Here is a 25,176-nt window from a genome sequence, read left to right as displayed (position 1 = left end):
TACAACAGGGCCAGTGGTACTGGCTTATCAGCGGCCCTACACACGCACACACACTCACACCACTGCTTGCCTGCACATTTCTCCTCTCTTGATGAATACTCATGGATCTCTGTAGTCTCCTGTTATTTCTTCCCTTGTCCAGCTCTCCTTGGCTCTCCTATGACTCCTCCCTTGCTGGCAATCTCACAGCCCACTTCCTCTTTCTGGTCTGGTAATTAACCTAGGCTGATGACATCATGCATCTCTCTCTCTCTCTCTCTCTCTCTATGTCATCAGCCTAGGTTAATTACCAGACAAGAAAGAGGAAGTGGGCTGTATAAGGTATTTGCTGGCGGAAAAAAAAATGTTTTGCTGTCCAAAGTTAAAACAAGGGCAGAAGATTTAATAGGTGGAAAGATTAAAAAAATGACTGAAGGTCCGCTTTAAGATCACGTGACCGCTGTTATTTGCTCGCACGCGCGCTCTCAGCACAGGTGTATACACAGCAATTAACGAAAACATGCTGCCACCAGGTGCTGAGAGGCAGCTTATTTGCATAGGGCCGACGCCAAGGGGTTGAATATTGACTGGGGGGGGGGGGGGGGATGTCTTTTTAACCTCCCCATGTAGAAAATATTTTAGTAATCTGCTGCAGCACAGTTAATTAAATAGAATGAAGATTTATTATTGGCCTTCAGGATGGAAGGTGAACACGTCTTTAGATGAGAAGAACCCATATGTGTGAGAATTGCTATATTTCACATACACTCGTATTGAATACCACCATTGTTGTTGCAATGTAAGATTATACCCCAGCTTGTATGGAACTGCTGCTTCTTTCACTTGCTGCTTGTATTTGTTATATTAGGAAAGGTAGGATCTATGGAGTGAGGGGAATGTTTAGAAGTTGGATTATGTTTCATTGTATATTTTATCAGCTTACCGCCCGCCCACTGCACATTTACTGCGGCAGACTGGCTCTCCTGTGTGAACCGACGTAGCCCTACGTCGGTCGCGTGCGTGGTGCTGGGGGGCACCACTAGGCAGTGGAGATGCCGATCGACGGGCCAGCGGCTGCGACTGCCACCGGGCACCCGCGATCGATCCCCGCTGAGAGAGGAGGACGGGCAGCTGTTGTAAACACAGCTGACCGTTCTTCTCTATGAAATGATCATAGAGCGCCTGTGACCCTTCTATATAGGATCACATGTCTCTGTGGTAATTTCACAAGTCCATCCCCCATACAGTTAGAAAACACCTCCTAGGCTCACACTTAACCCTTTGATCACCACTGGGTTAACCCCTTCCCTGCCAGTGTCATTATTACAGTAACAGTGCATATTTTTAGCACTGATTACTGTAGTAATGTCACTGGTCCCCCCCCCCCCCCCAAAAAAAAGTGTAAAAAATGGCAGCTAGGTGTCCGATCTGTCCGCCGCAGTGTCGCAGTCCCGCTAAAAATCACAGTTCGCCGCCATTACTAGTAAAAAAAATAAATAAAAATGACAAATCTTTACCCTATTTTGTATAGTTTGTAGATGCGATAACTTTTGCGCAAACCAATCAAAATACACTTATTGCAATTTTTTTTTTTTTTTTTTTGGGGAGGGGGGGGGGAACAAAAAAAAAAAATCAGAATACAAATTGGCCCTTAAAGCAAATGTTTGATTTTTAAAAAAAAATTTTTTTTTTTTTTTTTTTTGGGAATTTTATATAGCAGAATGTGAAAAAAATAAATTTATATATATATATATATATATATATATATATAATATTTAGCTACATGTCTTTGACAAAAAAAATTCTCAATGAGCATATATTTAACCACTTAAGCCCCAGAAGATTTTACCCCCTTCCTGATCAGGGCTTATTTTGCAATTCGGCATTGCGTGATTTTAACGGACAATTGCGCGGTCGTGCGACGCTGTACCCAAATTAAATTGACGTCCTTTTTTTCCCACAAACAGTGCTTTCTTTTGGTGGTATATGATCACCTGTGCGATTTATTTATTTATTTTTTTGATCATGCGCTATAAACAAAAAAAGAGCGACAATTTTGCAAAAATAACAATATTTTTCACATTTTTTTTTTTTATATGAAATTCCCAAAAAAAAAAATGTAAAAATCAAAATATTTTAACATTTTAGGCCAATTTGTTTTCTGCTACATTTGTTTGGTAAAAAAAAATCGCAATAAGCGTATTTTAATTGGTTTACGCAAAAGTTATTGCGTTTACTAACTAAGGGAAAGATATTTGTCATTTTTATTTTTTTTAACGGGTAATGACGGCGATCTGCCTCCATTACCCGTTAATTACCCGTCTTTTTTTTTTTTTGCCGGACTGCGACATTGCGGCGGACAGATCGGACCCTTGACTGACATTTTTGACACTTTTGGGAGTACCAGTGACATTACTACAGTAATCGGTGCTAAAAATATGCACTGTTACTGTAAAAATGACACCGGCAGGGAAGGGGTTAATTTTATTGGAGAGGGAGGGCTAAGTGTGTCCCTAGGGGCGTGCTTCTAACTGTGAAGGGATGTGGCTGTTTGTGTAACAACAGAGAAATACAATCGTACATAGCAGGATCGTATGATCTCTGTTCTTACACAAGGGAGAATGACAGACGGCTTTGTTTAATTAGTCACCTGCCTTTCTCCCTCTCCACCCGACGATCGCGAGTGACATTTTTGACATTTTGTCACTGGCCAGGAAGGGGTTAACATTGTTGGTGATCAAGGGGTTAAATGTGTGCCTCATGCTTACTGACGTGTGTGGGGGGAAGGGGTTCTGTGACAGAGATCGCAGGTTCAGCTATGCTGAATCCTGTGCTCTGTCCCTGCCTGTCACAGAGAAGATCCGCCTGCTTTGTTTACACAAGCGGGCGGATTTTTTCACTCTTTCCCCGACGATCGGGGAAGAGACGGTGATCGCCGTTTCTCTTCCTCCGGCCTGACTCCCGCTGTGTCTAAACACAGCAGGAGGGAGGTCTATGTCGCTGGACTCGGGGCTGCCACCTTGCTGCAGTAGCAGCAACGTGAGCAGACTTAAAGTGGTTAATCACATGTGCTATTTGTAAAATGCAGTATATAGAAAGAATCATGAGATGCCTTAGGGATCGGTTTTAGCAACATATCTACAGTATAGAGAAAAATCTGTCCACCAATGTGGCCAAGCACTTTAACGGGTGCCACAATGGAGACGAAACAGCCATGCGGGTCCAGGTTATTGAAAAGGTCAGGGTGCCAAGAGGGGGGGGGTGATGTGTTCCGATCCTTGTGTTGGACGGAAGTATTCTGGATCTTTCATCTCAAGACTCGCATTCCACTCGGGCTCAACTTCGAGTCAGATGTCAGTCATTTTTATGAATGAGTCCCATTGGGACCCCCTCCGTACACTGGGATGGATGCTTTATATACATGCTCCATTTCTATGTATGTTAACAATGGACAATATATAATATAGTTTGATTTATTGATCGACCGATGTCGTTTTTTTACCGCTGATACCAATATTTTTGTCATCGGTATTGGCCGATTATTTTCGGACATTAAAAAAACAAAATGTAATGTCTACAGGTACTGTGGTGGAGGGATCTGGGGGTCTAAAATACCCCAAACCCCTCCTCTGCACTTAAAAGCATTCAAAACGCCAAGTTTGGCTGTTTTGAATGCTGTGTTTTTAATTTGGCGCCGCCAGTACCCGGAAGTGATGTCATGACATCACTTCTGGGTACTCGGCGGCGTCTAATTCAAAGAAATGGGAGACCCGGTCAGACAGTGGCGGTGCAGATGGAGACCCGGTCAGACAACAGTGGTGAAGGTAGGATAGGGGGGACGTCCCCTTTCCGTTCTTTGGAATGACTGCCAAGCGGCTTCTCAGCCGCATCAGTCGTCATTGCAAGACAGCCGACCGCCGGCTATGGACACCGGTACGGGGGTGATGCCTGTAGCTTAAGGCATCACTCCGGTACAAGCACTTTCCCGAAATATCGGCAATATCGGTAAATCAAAAGGCCGATTCCGATATATCGGGCAAAGTGCATATTGGCCCTCAAAATATCGGCTTTGCCAATAATTGGTCGATCCCTAGTTTGATTATTTGCTGCATTGGTCTTTTTTCTGGTGTGGATCATTACACCATTAATGATCTTTCTATTGTTTATTTTCATGTTTTGGATATTTCGTTTTAAATATATTTTCTAAATACTCGCATTTAAAACCACTGCTGTCTGTGTAGCGTATTCGGTGATCTGTCACGTCACTTCTGGGTATTTCCTCCTACGCGTTGCGTCACGAATACCACGTGACTTCCTCAGGGAAAGTCAACGTGGTATTCGTGACGTAACGCATAGGAGGAAATACCCGGAAGTGATGGAGCGGGATGGAGATCCTCGAATACGCTACACAGACAGCAGTGGTTTTAAATGTGAGTTGGCTATATATTTGTTTATAATAAAAGTCTGATATACTGCACCATGATGGCCCCATTATTTATATGAGCCTGAAGGCACAGTGGACACCGTTAAGGAAACAAGGAAGGACCCTAGGAAATCCCACATAGGAAATCCGGTGCAAATCCCCTGGAGAGAGGACCGGAAAAAACTAGGAGACCCAAGGATCACCCCCGGAGGAAGTGGACGGCGTTGGAACAAAGGAACCAGAACCATTAATGGTCAAGTGATACTGGCGTATTACTGACCTCATTGAGGTGATCATTTAGGACACCTAGAAGTGATTGCACTGAAAGGATCTGGGACACGAAGAGTTAAAAGGTGGAGGAAGAGTTTTAACCACCAAGGAGCACTATTACCATACTGGCTTGTTTTGCACATAAGTTTTAGACCCCGTTCAGACAGGGGCGACACGACTTGGTGGGGCGACCTGTGAAGTCGCGGTGCACAGCATGCACCGCGACCTCGGCGCGACTTGCACGGACTTCATATCATTGAAGTCAATACAAGTCGCCTCCAGGTCGCCCCAAAGTAGTACAGGAGCCTTTTTCTAAGTCGGAGCGACTTGTGTTGCTCCAATTAGAACGGGTCCTGTGCTAATCAATGGCGAGCGACCCACCGCGACTTGTCAGGCGACCAAGTCGCCTGACAAGTCGCGCTAGTGTGAATGGGGTCTTATTGGACACTATTTATACAACTTTTTTCTATACAGATTAGGTTATAGTCCTTTAATTATTACTATATGATTGAGTTTTATGAGAACAGGAATATTAGCATTTTCAATGTGTATTGATTTATGCACTGGTTCACTTTATATGATAAAAGCACTTCATAATTTATTATAATTGGAACAATAGCACGTTTGTAATTAACAGTATAAAGATACGGATATTATCTGATGCACATTAACCACTTTGGAGCACGATAACAACCCTCTTCACCTTTTTACATAGATAAATAGTCACATTAGCACTTTAAGATATCAATATCACGGAAATTCACTGTTGATGAAATATACCGGTACATATATTGTTTTTATTTTATTTTTTTATGGATCAATAATGGAAGAAGTATTTTATTATTTGTGATCAGAGAAGAGTGAATGTATAACCAAAGTTTTACCTGAATTTCTGGTTGAGCAATTCCTAAAGCGCAGTACAACCCCTCTTACACTATATGCTCATACTGTTTTATTTGGTATCAGTTAATGTACTAGCAGCATTAGGGTGATTAGCGAAACCCTTCCAAGATAGCGCAGGAACCACACTTTATACATTTGTAATAAAAGATTAACTTATCCTGCTAAAGGCTAAGTTCACCTTTTCAATAAAATTGACTTTTCAGTCAAGGGGTCCCATTAGGTTATAATATACAGCTCAGCCTAAAGTTTTTCTTAGTTTAATACCTGTAGGTACCCCCAAAGCCTGGCCAAAAAACTCCCACTGTAAGGGATTAGCCAGCCCCATTCTGCTTAGAAGCCAGGACATAGCATGCGTTCAGTGCTCCCCCCCCCAGGATCACAATAGCAAGTAACCTCCCTTGTTCAAAACCCCATGCACGTGCAGTGTGCTCTCCCTCCCCCATAGCCACTGCTTCTGAGCTTCATTTACAGAACAAGCTGGCCTTATGCACAGTACTACTTACACCTCTGGAAAGAAATAGCACATGGAGGGTATGGGGGTGGATTTCACTTTCTGGGTGTGTTAATTAGATAATTGATTTTTTTTTTTTTTTTTCCTTTTCAAGGACTGATTAGTAAAATCTTTCTCATTTCTTTGTAGGTTGGATGAGGCAATCGCAGCAGCCGCACTCACTAGCTTGTCCTCGGGTCCCATGGCGCTGGGAGCTGGAGCAGGTACATCTATCTAGCTCACTTCCATTGTTATCTACTCCCTGCAAACTGTGTCATAGCCCCTGACTTCTCCACTCTATCTTAATAAAGAGCGTTCACCACTTTGATCCAGAAGTTGCATTCAGCATTGCCCCAAGGCTGCTAGCACTCGGCAAAGATGGGTATCAGAGTCCACTGTGGGAAGCTGTGGGTGCAGCCTGGTGTTAAAGCTGAACTCCAGGTAGGATCTTAACTCCTTGGTGCCAACAGAACCCAAATATGTGGCCTCTCAGTGGGTGGGCCTTGACACAGAGAGGCCGCATATTTGCATACCAGAATGTAAAAAAAAAAAAACAAGAGGGTGCACCCTGCACACTCCCAGCATAGTTACAGGCCACTACTTGTGATCAGGAGCTTTCCGAACATGTCGCCACTGTGACATCCAATCAGGGCAGTCACATCATGATAAACCCCCACCTCCTGGCATTTGAAACCCCGTAAAGCAGTGGTCCTCAACTCCGGTCCTCAGGGCCCACTAACAGGCCAGATTTCAACTATTACCTTGGGGAGATGCAGACTAGAGTACTGCAATCACTGAGCAGCAAATGATATCACCTGGGATGTATTTCAGTTATCTTGCAAACCTGGCCTGTTAGTGGGCCCTGAGGACCAGGGTTGAGGACCACTGCCCTAAAGGACCAGGAAGCGCTGGCGCCAAGTGGTTACTTACATGGTTACCGTTGTCCAGCTTGGACCAATATAAGTATGCATATTTGATATCTGATGGGTTGCTGTTGAAGCTTGACAGCCACTGTAGTAGTGAGCGCTTTTGCAGTGATGGCCACGATCTCCTGGGTTTTGTGGCTGCAGTATTGCATACTGTCCACAGGGGATCTCTTGCTCAGGACCACCGCCATTCACAGAAAGCCTTGTATTTTTTTTCAATGAATACAAGGAGTTCTCTGATTGGACAAGATGGAGACTGTGATGTCACTGTCCCATCTCTGCACCTTGTCCAAACAGAATTAATTTTATTTGTTAAAAAAATAAATAAAAGGCTTTCTGTAAATGGCGGTGGTGCCGAGCAAGATACCCCCTGTGGACAGTATGCAACAATGCCGCAGCCACCTGCCACCATGTGAATGGTGGTGACCCCCCCCCCCGTTGACAGTATACCGTGGGGCAGCTACTCTGCACATGTCCAAGAGGAAAGCGGAGATTGATGTAGTAGCACCACTTACTACAGTGATTGTTGGCTCTCCCAGCAGTCCCTCAGGTATCATATATGTTGAAAAATATAAAAAACTAGCGCAAATTCTATTTAGACCCAATGCAAGCTCAAATAATATATGTTGTGGAAATTTTATTTGGACATTTCTTTAGGATGCATTTTTAGTTAAATTGCCATTATGTCTACAAGTGTCAGTTCACCGGTAATCGCTATGCACAGCGAATATTGCTTTAACTGGCCTTGAGGAAATACCTGTAATTGTGGAAACCTTCCATTAAGTAGAGACTGCACGCTACTTGTAGCCTGATCATCCCTATCGGCGGTGCCCGTCCGGATCTATGGCAGTGCAGGTCAAACTCCACCGCACAAATGTATATCAGCCAGCCGGGGCCCCGGTATTCACTGACGGTGATAGTTTTGTGATGTGGAATTCTTATCATTTTGATAATATCTGCCCTTTTGCCAGGATTAATGGCTGGCAGCTTTCTGTTATGCTTGATCTGCATGATTGAAATACTGCTGCTATTGTCCTTTGCAGATAAAGTCTCATTCACTGGATGAGTAGCATGGTCACTATCAAATATGGTTTTTATTACTATATTATATAGGATTCACTCTAACAGGTTATGACGGGAGTGCATGCTTATGAATTGGTGTGGCTGAGTCCATTCTAATCCACGATAAGGTTTGGCAGAATAGTGCATTGTTTCGCTTTCACTTTTGGAACAGTTGGAATCTCATGCACACGGTCAGGTTTCTCTATAAACATACAGTCCCCTTTCCTATTTTACTTTTGAAAGTATACATGTCTGTACATGTCTGTGATTGTTTGTATTGACACCACCACCCCTGTAAACCCCTTTTGTTCTCTGACTTTAAAATAAACACTAGTGCTGCCTTAAGCAGGACTGCTACTATGGACATCGACCGGGATACAGCATGTGTCTGTCTCTCTGTTTGCCGCCGAGCGAGCTAGGATAACTTTATACTAAAGAGCTGTACGTTGTACTTTTCAGTACAAGGAATTAATGGTGCTTGGCACATATTAATATCCACAATTGCGCTTTTCAGCGCATCTAGCGAATTTCTATGCTCTAATTTCCATAACATATATGCGTACTTAAATTAGTCCAAGCTGGACCAATGTAACTAAGAAATTACGATCACATCCGGGGTTCGGCACTAATCCATTCAATGTTTAGTGGAAAAGATGGAATTTCATTGGTCAGCTGGCTGAAATTGAAAGAAGTTGGAGAAAGAATGTCCTAAAATGGTCATCGTAGTTCAGACCCTCCGGCTCAAGAGACCTGCTGCTTCTGTGGAAAAAGAGGTATCCCAGGAAACAGTCCTTTCCGCTTCCTGTTTTGCTATTGACCTCTGTGTGCATGATTCCAGACCTAATCTAAGCAGCAGGTTTGTGGTGTTCCTATTTTTTTTGTGAGTGAGATTTTGTTCCAGGGTGGCGTGTAGAATGGGGAGGATAGAAGGACCAATTTAGATCAATATAATATACCAGCTATTTTATGACTTCATAGAGTTTGTGATTATACCGGGATGATGCCTGTAGCTACAGGCACCATCCCAGTATCAAAATCTTCAGGAGGTGATTCTCTCTATACAGCCACATGACCACTTCTACAGGTGGCGAAAGGCAGATCCCCTCTTCCACTGCCTCCACTTTTATTGGGCTCTCTCGTCTGATCGGGGAGCCCGGTAATGATGCTACTGCTTCGGTCGCATTCCCTAGGAGGAGTGGAGGGAACGGATTTGGTTTGTTTTAGGAATGCACCGATCCGATATTCGGATCGGATATCGGCCCCGATACGGGCAAAATAGCTGGATCGGGGGATCGGTAAAATTAACAGATCCACGGGCCGATCCGGTTTTGATCTTTATAGCTTGTGAGGGAGCAGAGAGAGGCTGTCAAAGAAAAAAAGAGCCTCCTGCAAATGCCTTTCAACTCTCCCAGTTAAGTAAACACAATGATTACAATGTATCTTTTCGTTCCGTCTGCCGGAGGAGGGAAGTTTAACCTCTTAAAGACTAAACCCATGACATTTTAGATTTTGAATGCACAATTATATAAGGTATCTGCCGATACCGATCCGGAAGTATTATTTTGTTATAAGCTCACAAAACAGTACTTCCGGATCGGACTCGGGATCGGCGATTTCACAAAGCAAAAGATCGGTATCGGGACCAAAAAAGTCTGATCGGTGCATCCCTAGTTTGTTTGTTGACAAGCCATGAGTGGCTTATGTAGCATCTGATCAAACCAGTGTCGGGTTTGATCGGAGTCTTTGGAGGCCGAAAGACTGTCCATAAAGAGGACCTGTCATGGCCCATGTTATCACGAGGGGTGTCCATTGTCATAGCGATAAAGTTGATCAGAAAAAAAATTAAAGCTACAGTTTTAAGAAAAACATTTAAATAAAATAAAAAAATTAAAGCATCCCCAACCCCTCATGCTCATGAGCAAATGCGAACGTGCACATAGGTCAAGCATACATATGTAAACAGAGATCGCACCACACTTGTGAGGTATCGCTGCAAAAGTCAGAGCAAGAACAATAACTCAATCACCAGAACTCCTGTGTAACTCTAAACTGGTAACCTGTAAAGGCTTTTAAAGCTTTGCCTATGGAGATTTTTAGGTACCATATTTTGGTGCTGTTCCACGAGGCGTACACAACTTTAAAGTGTGACATGTTGGGTTTTTTATTTACTTGGAGTGACATCATTTTTTACATTCTCTCAAAAAACATAAAAATTTGTAACACCCACCATCTTGTTCTCTAGGGCCACTGCTAAGAAAAAAAAAAAAAAAATATATATATATATATATATATATATATATATATATATATATATAATATTTTTTTTTGTTTTCAATATATATTATTGCATTTTTACATATTCTATAGTACTGTATCTTAGGTAAGTTTTTTTTTTTCTTTTTTTGTGTGTGCGCTATGTAAATATACACTTTTCAGTATGGTTTTGCATTGATTTAGAGCTTTCTATTTCCACGTTTTTGTTTTCCTTGTAGGAAGTCTCAGCGAGGCCTGTGCGGTGAGCTCCATCCTCACGTATAGCTCTGGTGCTTCCAATGGCTGTGACTTTTACACTTCCTTCCCCACCACGCCGTCTCCTCCTCTGAATAATGCCCCCTTGTCTGCCCATTCCGACGCTGGCCTCGAGGATTCTGACACCACCCACTTCCTGTTTGGTGACCCCACCCCCCGAAAGAGAAAGGTGGGGCTTTTTTCTTTTAAGATCATTTTCCCATGGTTGTTGTTGGCTAGTTGGAACTTAGGCTCTTTTCTGTGTTTTCAACAGAATTCAGGACGTCTCATGTTCCGCTGCCTGTGGAAAAATTGTGGGAAAGTTCTCAGCACATCTACGGCCATCCAGAAGCACATCCGGGCGGTACACTTGGGGTAAGTTTGAGCGCCTGCTCTCGGCCTGACCTGGCTGTGTTGATTAGCGTCCATTTGGTGAAGCACGCTGTTGTTTGACTCCTGCAGGCGCTGCGGAGAGCAGGGACACAACGATGGGGAGGAGGACTTTTACTACACAGAAATGGATGTTAATGTGGACACACTGACAGACGGGCTGTCCAGCTTGACTCCCACGTCGCCCACCACCACCGGCCCCCCACCCTTCCTCTGTCCAGGGTCCCTTGGAGCAGCCAACAGCACAGAGCTGCCCCTAATCTCCCCACTCAGCCTATCAGCACCTAGCACACTGTGCCATGTGCACACTGACCATGCTTACCAGGTAAGTTTTTATATTTGCAATTCGTAATAATATTTTTGTACTTTTTATATATTTAGGTCTAACCCGGATATCCCCTGGACTCCAATGGCATGACTTGTTTTGTTTTTATTACTCTAAACTGTCTCTGTCCTCTCCCTTAAGGCTATAACAAAGGTGTCAAATTTTAATAGCTGATGTAACCAAGTATTCCTTTATTCTGTATTATGGAAAACTCTATCCATGTAGGTGATGCCATCATTGTATGGGCTGGAAAGTCTGGCATTGGCTTACCATGGCGCCTCTGAAAGACACAAAGAAATGCCTTGTAATTCATATTTCCATTTGGCAAGGCTTTGCCTTGAAGTCAGGGACACGCCACAGTAACAAAATTTAAACTAAATCAGGAAAATCAAACAAAAGAGCTTTTCTTACATAATACACCTTAAAGTGTTACTAAACCCAGGAGCCTGCGTTCACTATATCTGATCCCCCACAGTACACAGAACATGGAAATGTAATTATTTTAGTAAATATAAACTGCTAAATACCTTTTCTCATCGGCAGTATATAGCAGTCTTGTGACTTCTATCAGTGTCTGGTTGAAGCTTGTAGGAGAAGTTTTCATTCTACTCTGAGACTGCAGGACCTCTGACCCTCTGTCTGGACAGTGCTGATTGGCCCTGTGCTGATCACATGCACCCTCCCCAAGAAAAAAAAAACTTTAGCAATACACACCAAACTGAGCATGCGCAGCGTGGTGACTTCAAAGGCTCTGTCTTATCAGGAGATGGATTGGGGACAATGGAAGAAGGGGAGGATCAGAGAAGACAGGATCAAACAGCCTTTGTACACAATGCGGAGGATTAACCCCTTAGGTTCCACAGTGAGTATAACAAGCATGCTTTACTGCATATACAGACTGGTTTTACTGTTGTGGGTTTAGTAACACTTTAATACACATTCACGTTTGCACTAAAAAAAAATCTTGTGTGTATCTGAGCAAAATTAAAGGAGGCTGTACTAATATGGATCACAGGAGTGACCACGAACTTGTAGCAGAAATGTTCAGCAGATACTGCTGAAGAAAGCAATAGCTTTGATTAGCAGCTAATCAAAGCTATTGATGAGCTGCTAACCAAACCATCGCTGCCTCTCTACTTCTCAACAGCTGCTTCCTCCCCTCTTGCACTGTAAACTGTTTTTACTATGTGTCAGTTTGTGAATGAATAGGAGTCTGTACAGACTCCTATTTCATTACAGTGCAGCCCAGGTTGCAGAGAACAGGATGGTCTGCAGTCCCTTTCTCTGTCTCAAAAAATTGACATTAGGAGTCTGTTTAGACCTCTGATGTCTCTCCAAAGCCCCCCCCCAAAAAAAAAATGTCAAAATATTTGATGCCTCCTTACCACTTGTGTTAACCCCATTTTCCCGACAAATGCACTGCAACTGCGTGCATTGCATGCAGTTTATTGGGAGTGGTTGCACGTTAATCGTGCATTTTTGCTACCCCCCACAACTGCAAGTGTAAACAAGGCCTAAGGCTTAGTTCGTGCGGGTCATACTACAGTGAGGACGTGTTTAGCTGCACAGGGATGAACAGATTTTCAGTGCATTCCTGTGCAGGCAGTCCCATCCATATTATTTGGAATGCAGCTGCTGCATGGACACAGCCACTGTTCTGACTTGACATCCATGTGGCTGCATGTCCCTGGACCCCCACTTTCTGTATTTGGGGCCTTGCACCTACACCCATACAGTTGTCAGGTCTGTCCTTGCAGCTGCTACGTTCCAACTGACATTAATAGAACTGCTTGCACAAGATTGCACAGACCACCGGTGCGTCCCTGTGCAGGTAAACCCAGCCTTCCATGGGTGTAAGCTTAAGTATACCACATTTGCACGAGGCCTTAGTAGGAAGTTATCATGTGTTTTATATGTGCAAATAGGGATTTTAGTGTGTTTTTTTTTTTTTTTTTTTTTTTTGTGAAAATAGCGATTTCATAAATGTTTGCGCAAATATTGCAAGGGCTTAAAAATTAGTAGAACCTTCTTTTTTTATTCTACAGGTCATGTGCTTTCAGAAAATATTTGGGGTTGGGTCTTTTACAAACTCTGAAAGCTTTAAGTTAAAAATGAAAACCTCCAGATTTTTAGAGAGTTTTTGCATATGTTCTATTTTCACCATTTCACAAAAAGGCACAGTTTAAAATTTACAAATATTTGTTATTTATGAACTCAATACAGGTTTAGATTTAAAAGAAATTTAGAAGGAATTTTTGTAAAATTTGCTGTATTTATATATCTGCTAATAATGATGATAGTGTACTTTCAGTTTAAATACTGTTTTGACATTTGCGCAAATATTGCAGGGCCTTAAAATCAGTAGCACCCTCTTTTTATTCTTGGAGAAATTTGGATATTTACATTTTTGCGTACGCTCGATTTGTAACATTTCGTAAAAATGCGCAATTTAAAATTTACAAATATTTGTTGTTTATTAACTCACTAGTACAGGTTAAAAGAAGGGAGATTTTGTTTTAAATGCAGAATCACACTTGCCAAGGTGGATTCAGCAGAGAGCTGGTTACTGTCAGTCACCGTTGTCTGCTGTGCATTCCCCCCGTGTTTAGTGGAGCACTCGGCTGTGGATGCGGCTCACTGAGAGGCTGAGCCCAGAGTGTTGGTCCAGGCTTGTATGCGGATCCCGACCATATGGTCACAAACTTTCCCAAGCCTTGACAGTGGACGTCAGCCAGCAGCGGCTTCAGCCCGCTGTCTGCTGAGAACTGATCACAGGAGTGCAGAACAAACTGCACTCCTTGTGATCAATAGTGATCCATAGCAGGAATTGTGTAAAATGTTGCTTTTTTTTTATCTGCTACCGTAATAATGTTTTTAGTGTATTTTCAGTAAAAATGTTGCTTTAAAAAACATTTGTGCGAAATATCGCAGGGCCTTAAAATGGTCACGTGCTTTCAGAAAATATATGGTTTGGGGGTCTTTTACAAACTCTGAAGGCTGCAATGGAAAAATTGCAAGAATGGGTTGGCCAGCTGGGTTTAAAAGTGGAGTGCAGGGCCTGGCAGCGAAAAAGGTTAAAGGGCTGTAGATCCTCTTAGCGCTAAATAATAAACATAATGATTTTCCTTTGCTGCTAGTAATGCCTTCTAGCTTACTAAAGCAAGGTAGCACTAGTATGCCACTCGCACACCTTAGTTGGAGTTTAATTAAGTTCATAGTTTAATTTGTTAGCTCTCGCACTACTTAGGTGTGTGATTTCCTGCTTTTTCACTTTAGTTCCTTCTGTGTTTGTCTTGCCCGCTATCCCAGTCACTGTTATGCCTGTCAATTCTCAAGTTGCATGTCTCCCTTAAAACCTAAAGTGATTGTAAAGTTGTTGTGGTGTTTTTTTTTTTTTTTTTTTTTTTTTATTAAATAACATATTCTACTTACCTGCCCCGTGCAATGGTTTTGCACAGAGCAGCCCCGATCCTTCTTTTCTGGGCTCCCCCGCTGGCACCCCTGGCTCCCTCGTTCCCTGGCTGTTCTGGGGTCCCCTGCTGAGTTCCTCCATTGCAAGCTGTTTGCTCCCCAACAGCGTCCTGTGCGTCAATTGACGCACACAGTGTGGCTCGGACCCGTCTCCCACTCTCTGCACTCTGGCTGTAAGTGACAGCAGGAGGAGCCAATGGGCTGTCTCTGCTGTGTTAGAGCCAGTGAGAAGAGAGCGAGAGCAGCTATCCTGCTCTTGTGCACAGTGCTGGGTTGATATCAGGCTCAGGTAATTACAAGGGGGGATGACTTCTGGCTTTAAAACCACTTTAAAGGATAAGTTCACCTTTGGGGAACATGTTGCATGTTCCACCTGGTTTTAGGGTGGAACATGTAACCTGTTCCCAGTGCTGCAGCCGCCATCCACTGTCATACACACAGCTCTCTGTATGAATGAACTACAAGTCCCGACAGACTTAGCGGCTGTCGGCTTGTACTTATTAATGAATTAGTATGGCGCTGTAGAGCACTGTGGTAGTTTGTCTTCCTATTAGGGAGTATCGACTAAAGCTGGATACACGCTATACAATTTTCTTTACATTTTTTCCTTTAGATTTACCAAAACCATATAATATGAGGTCAAACCTAAACACTTTCAATTAGTATGCAATCAGGCAGGCCCTTGTAGTACATAGTTGAAGGTAAATCTATAGGAAATCTAACAACAAAAGTATAGTGTGTATCCAGCTTTACCCGCACGGGATGTACAGGCGGACAGATACACTGACAGTGCACAGGAGCCCTGCATGGCTCCAGCGATCCGCTAATCATCGGTGCAGTGCTTTACAGGCACATAATACAAATAATATTAAATGCACATTTTTTTTTACCTGCAAAAAGATTTGCATTTATTATTTTTGTAGAAAGATGAGCTTATCCTTTAATGATTCTGTATCTGACAGAGTTGGCCATCTTTTTGTTTTTTAGGAAGGTAGGCAGCTTGATGACCATTCTAGCATTATTGTTAATTTAATTTTCCTTTTTCTTTAATTTGTCGGCAGGCTCCCTCTCCCATCAATGTTTCTGTGACACCGAAGATGAGCCTGTCCTGGCAGCCTCCGCCACTGCTCATCAAGGCACCTACAGTAAGTGTTATATTTTCCCACTATTGGTTTTTAATGGTAGCTAAGAGGCTAAAGCATAACTACTAGGTGGTTAAGAGTTATTTGTGCTGTGTGTGTGTGTGTGTGTATATATAATATATTATATAATATGAGTCCCAAGCTCAGAACAAATATGCAACCAGTAACCACTGATCTGTGGTACTTGTTTTGAACCAGCAACTATAAAAGCTAGTTAAGCTGGCCATAGACTGTTCTAATCTCCACCGGTTCAGCCCAGATTCAAACCATGTATGGGCAGGCTGATTGTACCCAAGTTGATAGATCAATCAACCTGGATTACAACCAGCTTGTCTGTCTTTTTCATGTGATTATTGCCAGGAGGTATAGCTGCTAGCAATAATCACTGTGTGCTGGGAGAACACAATAGCTCAGCGGGAGGGATTCTCCCATCTACGGCCGGCTTTAATAGCCTCCACATCCAGAGGATTTGTATTTTTATAATGAGAAGTTAGAAGTAGCAGCTCTTTAGACTTTGTGGTAAAGGAAAATGAGAAGCCGCAGACCATTTTATAGCAATAGGAGTCCTCCAGCAGTACAGAGATTTCCAGAGAGGAGGGTTTGATGGAGGAAGGAGCCGAGTCCGCCAGCAGTACAGAGATTTCAGGAGAGGAGAGTAAAGCCCCGTACACACGTACCGATCGTCGGCCGAACGATCGGCCGTCTTTTGTCCAGGGCTGTCGTGTCTGTTGAAAACTGCAAAAAACTGCACATGAATTTTGTTGGCCAACAGCAGCCGACTGCAGAAGTGATGTCATGTGATGGTTAACTTTCCGTGTTTTTTTTTTCTTTTCTGAGCATGCCCAGTCGATTGTCAGCCGAATTCTGTACTGACTGGCGAACAATCGGCCGTTCTGGTGTTCGCCAACAAAAATTTTAATGCCTACACGACTGATTCTTTTCGGCCGAAAGTGCGCTGTCGGCTGTCGGAAGCATCATACTAACAGGCCTACAATCGGTCGTCGGCCGAATATTTACGGCCGACAATTGGTACGTGTGTACGGGGCTTTAGAGGAAGGAGCAGCGTCCTCAACCATTGCAGAGTATTTCAGGAGAGGAGAGTTAGACGAAGCAGCAGAGTCCTCCAGCAGTGCAGAGTATTTCAGGAGAGGAGGGTTAGATAGAGGAATGAGCAGTCTTCCAGCAGTGCAGACTATTTCAGGAGAGGAGGGTTAGATAGAGGAAGGAGCAGAGTCCTCCAGTAGTGCTGGACCAAGGTGTTTGTACACTAACCGATTACATGTAAGGAAAAACAAATGTAGATCCAAATGCTGATAGTGGGCCGTGTATTGTTAGTCCCCCGTCTTCCCAGCTAGCACTTATCCACTTATACACCAATCAGACATAACGTTATGACCACCATCACATATTTAGTAGCTCCCCCGTTTTCCCTCAAAATGGCTGGGACCCTTCGAGGCGTGGACTCTGCTAGACATCTGAACGATAGATATGCTGTGATTTCTGACTCTGCCAGCTTGCCTTCTTCCCTTAGTGCATCCTAGAGCCATTTCTTCCCCAGGCAAGTGACTCACGTGCAACCAGCCATCCACATGATGTAAAAGAAAAGGTGATTCATCAGACCAGGCCACCTTCTTCTGTTGCTTTGGATTCAGTTCTGATGCTCACGTGCCCGTTGTAGCACTTTTGTCTGTGGACACGGGTCAGCATGGGCACCCTGACTGGTTTGCGGCTACACAGAACACAGTGCATCACAGTTTGTTGTGTATGAGGCTCAAACCTATGAGGCTCAAACCTTTCTATAGGAACCAGCATTTACTGTTTCAGCAATTTGAGCTCCAGTAGCTCCTCTATTGAATCAAACTAAACAAGTCAGCTTTTGCTCTTCATTTGCATCAATGAGCCTTGGGCGTCCATGACCCTGTTACCTGTTTGCCAGTTTTTCTTCCTTGGACCACTTTTAGTCGATCCTGACCACTGCAAACCGAGAACATCCCACAAGAGCCGTAGTTGGGGAGTTGCTTTAACACCGATAACTTGCCATAAGAATTTGGCCCTTGTCAAAGTCACTGAAATCTTATGCTTGCCGATTTTTCCTTTCAGCACATCAATTTTAGGGACAGCATGTTCACTTGCCGCTTTGCTTGATTTGTAAAAAAAAAATAGTCAAGGTTTATTCATTTTGTGTGTCAGTGGTCATTATTTTATGGTAGATTGGTGTATATTTGTCTACACAGCATTGGAATACAGGCTGCTGACTGCGCTATAGCAAAATGACAGCCACATCGCGGTCGGCCAGTTCTGAGAGGGCATCTTATGATGATCTCCCCTGATCGCGCCCCCTGCGGCACCCACCCAGTGCGCTCTGTTATTGCTGTGCCCTTCAGACACAGCTGTTCACAGTTCAGGATAAAGGGCCATTCACAGCCCCTCTTTACCACATAATCAGCTGTGTCCGATCACAGCTGACCACAATGTAAATACACTTGCCGGTTATCGGCAGTCCTTTCCTCATGCTGTCACAGTGTGACGCGAGAGCCAGTACCCAGGTAGTTTGAAAGGGGACATCTGCACTGATGTTCAGGGCACTGATCATCAGTGTGCTGATTACCAGTGCCGCATCATCAGTTCTGCCTTATCGGTGCCCATCAGTTCTGCTTATCAGTGCTTATCAGTGCTGCCTCATTAGTGCTTATCAGTGCTGCCTCATTAGTGCTTATCAGTGCTGCCTCATGAGTGCCCATCAGTTCCACCTATTGGTGCCCATCAGCGCACATCAGTGAAGAAGAAAGGTTACTTGTATGCAAAACTTTTATAATTTTGAAACCAACAATTTTTGTTTTTGTGTTTTTCAAAAGTTTTTGGTGTTTCTTGCCAAAAATACCACCAAATGAAGTTCTATTTGTGTGAGAAAAAAGTCATATGAGTACAGTGCTGCATGACCGCGCAATTGTCATTTAAAGTGTGACAGCACTGAAAGCTGAAAATCAACCTGGGCCAGAAATGGGTAAAAGTGCCCAGTAGGCAAGTGGTTAACAAATATGTCCTTTTTGTTGGGTTATTTCTTTTCCAACAATAACTTTATTTGGGATACAGATTTGAAATTATGGGCAGATTTTTTAGCGGTAGGGACACCAGGTCAGGGGACATGTACTTTGCTGTTATGAATATTTCTGGGACACCCGTCTGACTGAAGTAGTAAGAATGTGAAATGAGTTTCAACCTAAAACTAACCTAACACACATTCTGAACCCCTCCTGTAGGTCCGCCCAACGCTGAGTATCGGAGAGAAAAGGCCGCAGATCCTGACCGCTACTCCCAATCCCAAGCAAATGCCCGGGACACGGTGAGCGTCACCCCTCTCCCATCTGTCTCTCTGTGATGTGTGTTGCCGCGTGCCTGAGGGCTCGCTGTTCAGTGTTGTGGTGTCACCCATCGTGTTGATGTTTCAGCTGATCTGTGAATCTTTTGCTTTTCGCGTGTCCGGCAAGTTGTCGTAGGAATATGTGTTAGCTTAGCAGAGGCCAGCCTCTGATCCAGGGCGACCCCCCTTCTTCCTCTTCCCCAGGAAGCCACGAGGGGAAGCCAAGAAGTGCCGCAAGGTATACGGAATGGAGCGCAAGGAGATGTGGTGCACCGCCTGCCGCTGGAAGAAGGCCTGCCAAAGGTTCATAGACTGATGAGTACAATCACTTCACCTCAACTGCCCCCTAGGGGGTACCACCTGAGCTGCCTCAGCTCTGTTCCCAGCAAGAATTTGATTCAGGACACTTGTGATACAGCTGATATTTTTATAAATGGATTGTATTTTTGTTTTTTCTCCACGGTCTGGAGCTGGACACAGGAGACGGTCGTGCTCAATAGGAGCCTTCTTCAGGTAGCGCCCTGCAAATTCCTGAGGTTCCTGCTTGTGGACTGTTGGTGAGAAAGAAGAGAATGAATTTTTTTTTTTTTAATCGTGAGATGTGTTGGAGGGAGGGGGGGGGGGGGAATAACAGGGAAGGGTGGGGGATGAGGCGTGTTTTTAAATTTTGTGTTTCTTCCCGTTTTGTAGGGCGGTGTTAAACTCTCGCTGCACTTTTGCTTTGCACTTTGGGGATGCTCTGTGGACAGGGTGCGTGGGTGGGTTTTTGATTTTGGGGGGGGGGGGGTAGGTAAAGTATTCAGAAGCAAGGGATGAATTTTAAAGAATACCTGTTGCTTGCATACAATGACGGAAGCCGTGATGTCACTCGAGATTTTCCTTGTGACATCACTAGCCTAGCTGATCATGTGACAGGTGTACCTTCATGGCACAAGGAGGGCTTATTCAGCAGTGCAGTGATCCATTGCAGCCAATCAGTGTTCATTTTTTTTATTGTTCTGATTTGACTGTAAAACACTCGGAGCTGGCTGTTGAGTATTAGACCACTGCTTTGCTGAATATTCCTTTTTAAAGGGGTATATAGACCCAAAACTGGATGCCGCTGTGTTTTTAACGTGTAAGCCACAAGATATGTCTGCATAGTGCAGACCAATCTGCTCATCAAGGAATCAGAGCAGATTTAAATGTTTAAAGTGTGTGACAAGCCAGCAATTTTTTAATCTATTTATTTTTTTGTTTTGGATGGAGTGATGAGGTGTTAGAGCCCTTGTCAGGTTATTATTGGTGTCTGTGTCCCCCCTCACCCTCTCCGTTTAACCGTTGGAGATTACCTAAACCTGGAGCACTCCGCATCTGGTGCAGCTGTGCATAGTAACCAATCAGCTTTAAACTTCAGCTTGTTCAGTTAAGCTTTGACAATAAAACCTGGAAGCCTATTGGTTACTATGCAGAGCTGCATCAGCTTTAGTAAATAACCCCCACCCCCATAGTTACTGTACAGAAAGAAATGGGAAATCCTAAATTCTTGGAGTTATCTTGGGAACAGGAATAGAAGGGAAAACGTCCAATTGGGGGGGGGGGGGGGGGGAATACCTGTCCCAGGATATTTCCCTTCTTTGGAGAGATTTTCTTTTACTTCCTGTTGAGTCTCTGGAATAGGAAGTGGAGGGAAAGCTCCCACATGGGACACAGACAGCAAAACGAAAAACCTGACAGAGCATTACACACACTTTAAAGGGCTTTGGCTTTAAATACACTTTCAAGCAACCATCCTCAACCTCCATAAGGTGCTCAGGGTTCCTTAACCTGTACCCGATTTGACCTCCATCTAATGGTGCCTGCATAATTCTGGGTCCAAAGCGGAGCCAGTGGCATGACACCAATGATCTTTTTAGCTGTCTGTAAGAGTGGCGTTCTTCCCTCTGATCCCCGATGATATAATTTTAGATAGGTTCACTGGGACCTGTCCTCTGGAGTAGAAGGTTTGAGAGGCTGCTTTAAAGGATGCCAGACAAGGAAGAATAACTTCAGGCAGCTTACTGTGCAAAAGCTGGTTTCGAAACTCCTTTTTCTGTATAAAGGCGGTTAGGCAGTACTTTATGCTGGGGATTGGTGATGCCACTGACTGAGGTAGCTGATTGGGTTGATTCAGTGATGTCACTGGTTTCAAGGGAGCTAGGTCTGAATCTGCAATGTCACTGGGTCTGAGGGAACTGGCAGGCCTGATCCTGTGATGTCACTGGGTCTGAGGGAGCTGGTAGGCCTGATCCTGTGATGTCACTGGGTCTGAGGGAGCGGGCAGGCCTGATCCTGTGAGGTCACTTGGTCTGAGGGAGCGGGCAGGCCTGATCCTGTGAGGTCACTTGGTCTGAGGGAGCGGGCAGGCCTGATCCTGTGAGGTCACTTGGTCTGAGGGAGCGGGCAGGCCTGATCCTGTGAGGTCACTTGGTCTGAGGGAGCGGGCAGGCCTGATCCTGTGAGGTCACTTGGTCTGAGGGAGCGGGCAGGCCTGATCCTGTGAGGTCACTTGGTCTGAGGGAGCGGGCAGGCCTGATCCTGTGATGTCACTGGGACTGAGGGAGCTGGCAGGCCTGATCCTGTGATGTCACTGGGTCTGAGGGAGCTGGCAGGCCTGGTCCTGTGATGTCACTGGGTCTGAGGGAACTGGCAGGCCTGATCCTGTGATGTCACTGGGTCTGAGGGAGCTGGTAGGCCTGATCCTGTGATGTCACTGGGTCTGAGGGAGCGGGCAGGCCTGATCCTGTGATGTCACTGGGTCTGAGGGAGCTGGTAGGCCTGATCCTGAGAGGTCACTTGGTCTGAGGGAGCGGGCAGGCCTGATCCTGTGATGTCACTGGGACTGAGGGAGCTGGGAGGCCTGATCCTGTGATGTCACTGGGTCTGAGGGAGCTGGTAGGCCTGATCCTGTGGGGTCACTTGGTCTGAGGGAGCGGGCAGGCCTGATCCTGTGATGTCACTGGGACTGAGGGAGCTGGCAGGCCTGATCCTGTGATGTCACTGGGTCTGAGGGAGCTGGCAGGCCTGATCCTGTGAGGTCACTTGGTCTGAGGGAGCTGGCAGGCCTGATCCTGTGATGTCACTGGGACTGAGGGAGCTGGTAGGCCTGATCCTGTGATGTCACTGGGTCTGAGGGAGCTGGCAGGCCTGATCCTGTGATGTCACTGGGACTGAGGGAGCTGGCAGGCCTGATCCTGTGATGTCACTGGGACTGAGGGAGCTGGCAGGCCTGATCCTGTGATGTCACTGGGTCTGAGGGAGCTGGCAGGCCTGATCCTGTGAGGTCACTGGGTCTGAGGGAGCGGGCAGGCCTGATCCTGTGAGGTCACTGGGTCTGATGGAGTGGGCAGGCCTGATCCTGTGATGTCACTGGGTCTGAGGGAGCTGGCAGGCCTGATCCTGTGATGTCACTGGGTCTGAGGGAGCTGGCAGGCCTGATCCTGTGAGGTCACTGGGTCTGAGGGAGCGGGCAGGCCTGATCCTGTGAGGTCACTGGGTCTGATGGAGTGGGCAGGCCTGATCCTGTGATGTCACTGGGTCTGAGGGAGCTGGCAGGCCTGATCCTGTGATGTCACTGGGTCTGAGGGAGCTGGCAGGCCTGATCCTGTGATGTCACTGGGTCTGAGGGAGACAGAGGTGGTCTTGATAGGTAATTTAAGTGATACCGCTATGAGTTTGCTGACAGCCTGTACTTGGCTGCTTCTTGTACTTGATAATAGTGATGATGTTTAGCGCTGGGCAAATTGATAGATTGGGCAGGAATATCTGTAGGGACCCGTTCACACCTGAGCGATGCTGCCTTGTTGCTTGTTTTTGCAGTGCGTTTTAGAGCAGCACTATTCATTTTGAATGGGCCTCTGCTCCAAAAAAAGGGTCACAGGAGCTCATGTACCAAATTTTAGCACTGAGGCAGGTGCTCATTTTGTCATGGCAAAATTGCCCTGTGTTTGGGATGCCATTAAGAAATAATGACACCAAAGCGCATCACACATTTTGTTGGGATTCTGGAATCGCACGATTACAGTATGCTCAGTTCTGAACAGGGCCAAGACTGCTGCCTCTACTGTCTACATTTTACCAACACATTCCCCCCCCCCTTTTTTTCCCAAATTTTTGGTGCTTGCTCTAATCCCTTATCTTTTATAAGGTTGCATGCAATACAATCCAAAAGGAAAGCCAGCACAATGGCGTATATCAGTGGCATGATGAGTTTTTTATTTTTTTCAGAGTGTTCACAGCCACAACCTGTTTCAGCCATCCTGGCCTTATTCATGACATGCATGCAATCCATAGTTAGCCTAGGTTCATACTTGTGTGGGTCGGGACCCCTCGCAAAATCGCATACGCTCCCGACCCACAGGCAAAACGCAACTCTTTTTAGCAGAAGCACGGGGGTGCCATTCTTAACAGTACTTTGCATGCATCAGCAAAACGCCTGCATTTTTGTGCATGTGAAACTGCATGATGCTGCAGGGCCCTGCAATTCCATAAGGCGAGATTTTAAAAAAAGGTCCCCCCCCCCCCCCCACGCTATTCTGCACCTAGGACTTCCATTGAGATGAATGGGCTGCACTAACTGCAGAATGCAGCCCACACAAATGTGAACCTTGTTTTAGCCAGGGAACTGGAAAAACAAAAATGGTAAGGGATAGTAAGCCAGGCCAGACAGTTTTTTTTTTTTCTCTGACACTTAGACCAGTGACGCTTTTTGGTTGCTATTTCTAGAAACTATCCAGCTTCACGCCAGTTGGCACCATCGCACCAAAACCACAACAGGTAGCTTCCAGCCTATCTAGCAGATGTTATTTCTGCATATCACTGTCGATATGAACCTGCTCAGTATTTGTGTCCTCATATGATACCAGCAACCCTTTCCTGCCACCTGTTAGGGGTAGGGAGTGGGCAATAGATAACAGTCCTCTGTTTAGGGATAAAAAGAGTTTTTAGTGTATTAGATGCAGAGGGTGGTATAGATCAAGGAGGGGAGGTATCCACAACGTGTCTGCAGGTCGGACATCAGTCGCTGGTCTCTCTAACCTGTATCACCTTTGCTGAAAGATGAATTGTAGACTGCGGGAACCCCCTAGCAGCCAGTCTTCTCCCATCCGTTTGTGTTGGGTCACTCTCTTTTGCTAGGTGCCTTATCACACCAGCACTTCACAGAGTACTTTCTCTGGCTCCATTTTCATCATAAGATTTTGTTCTCCAAGGGGGCTCTTTTTTATTTGTACATTTTTTAAACTGCACAAGGTTCTGAGTTCATTGTTTTTAATTGTGCTTTAATGCACATGGTTTCACGCCTGACATGTGTTACATGCAGTTTGATTGCATCTCTTCTGCATTTTTTACAAGTTAGAACTTTTAAATCTAGTCTGCTTTACCAACTTTAGGATAATGCATGTTGTTTGCAATTTTTTAATATTTTGCCTCCCGTGGTTCTTTTCTCTCCTCAGACTGGCAGTGCTGTCATTACTAGGTCACTGTGTGCTTCTCTATACAATGCAGGCAGATCATGGCTGGTGGGAAGGTCCAGCAGGGTGCTGTACATTGCTTCCTGAAAGCATCCCTTGTCCATTACGTCTCTCAGGTGCCCTCAGCCTTGATGCAAGCAGTGGGCTGAATTTTGGAAGGAGTTATGCAAATATTGCCTCCATGTGTGCGTGTAAGCTTTTCCTGGACATGCAAATTGCACGTGGTAATGCCCACATGTGATCCTGAGCCTCCATGATTGAAATAACTGAAATCCACTGAATAAAAGGAGTAGACCAGGGACGGGCTGGGGGAGGAAAGGCCTAGACCAGGGCTCTCCAAACTTTCTAAACAAAGGGACAATTTACTTTCCTTCAGGTTTTAGGGGGCCACACTGTGGCCAGTGGAAATAAAAAAATGCCCCAGCATCAATGCCTAT

General features: G+C 44.9%; 1 protein-coding gene across 2 annotated transcripts in view; it reads left to right on the top strand.

The window, feature by feature from the left end:
* The window catches only part of SLC2A4RG (SLC2A4 regulator), a 29,647-nt gene extending 9,797 nt beyond the window's left edge, over positions 1-19,850 (top strand). Inside the window, exons 2-9 of one of the 2 annotated variants that reach the window (XM_082271540.1) lie at positions 6,216-6,289; positions 10,546-10,751; positions 10,836-10,936; positions 11,024-11,276; positions 12,040-12,138; positions 15,809-15,892; positions 19,150-19,232; positions 19,455-19,850. In XM_082271540.1, the coding sequence (XP_082127666.1) occupies positions 6,216-6,289; positions 10,546-10,751; positions 10,836-10,936; positions 11,024-11,276; positions 12,040-12,138; positions 15,809-15,892; positions 19,150-19,232; positions 19,455-19,566 (1,012 nt within the window). In that variant the 3' untranslated portion in view covers positions 19,567-19,850. The remainder of the gene's footprint in view (positions 1-6,215; positions 6,290-10,545; positions 10,752-10,835; positions 10,937-11,023; positions 11,277-12,039; positions 12,139-15,808; positions 15,893-19,149; positions 19,233-19,454) is intronic. The other variant, XM_082271541.1, reaches the window with a different exon arrangement.
* Positions 19,851-25,176: the final 5,326 nt, after the last annotated feature.

The sequence above is a fragment of the Pelophylax lessonae genome (assembly GCF_965119305.1).
Source record: "Pelophylax lessonae genome assembly, chromosome: 11".
Lineage (NCBI taxonomy): Eukaryota > Metazoa > Chordata > Amphibia > Anura > Ranidae > Pelophylax > Pelophylax lessonae.
Note: the sequence above shows the minus strand (reverse complement) of the source record. Positions and strands in the feature narration are given on the sequence as shown.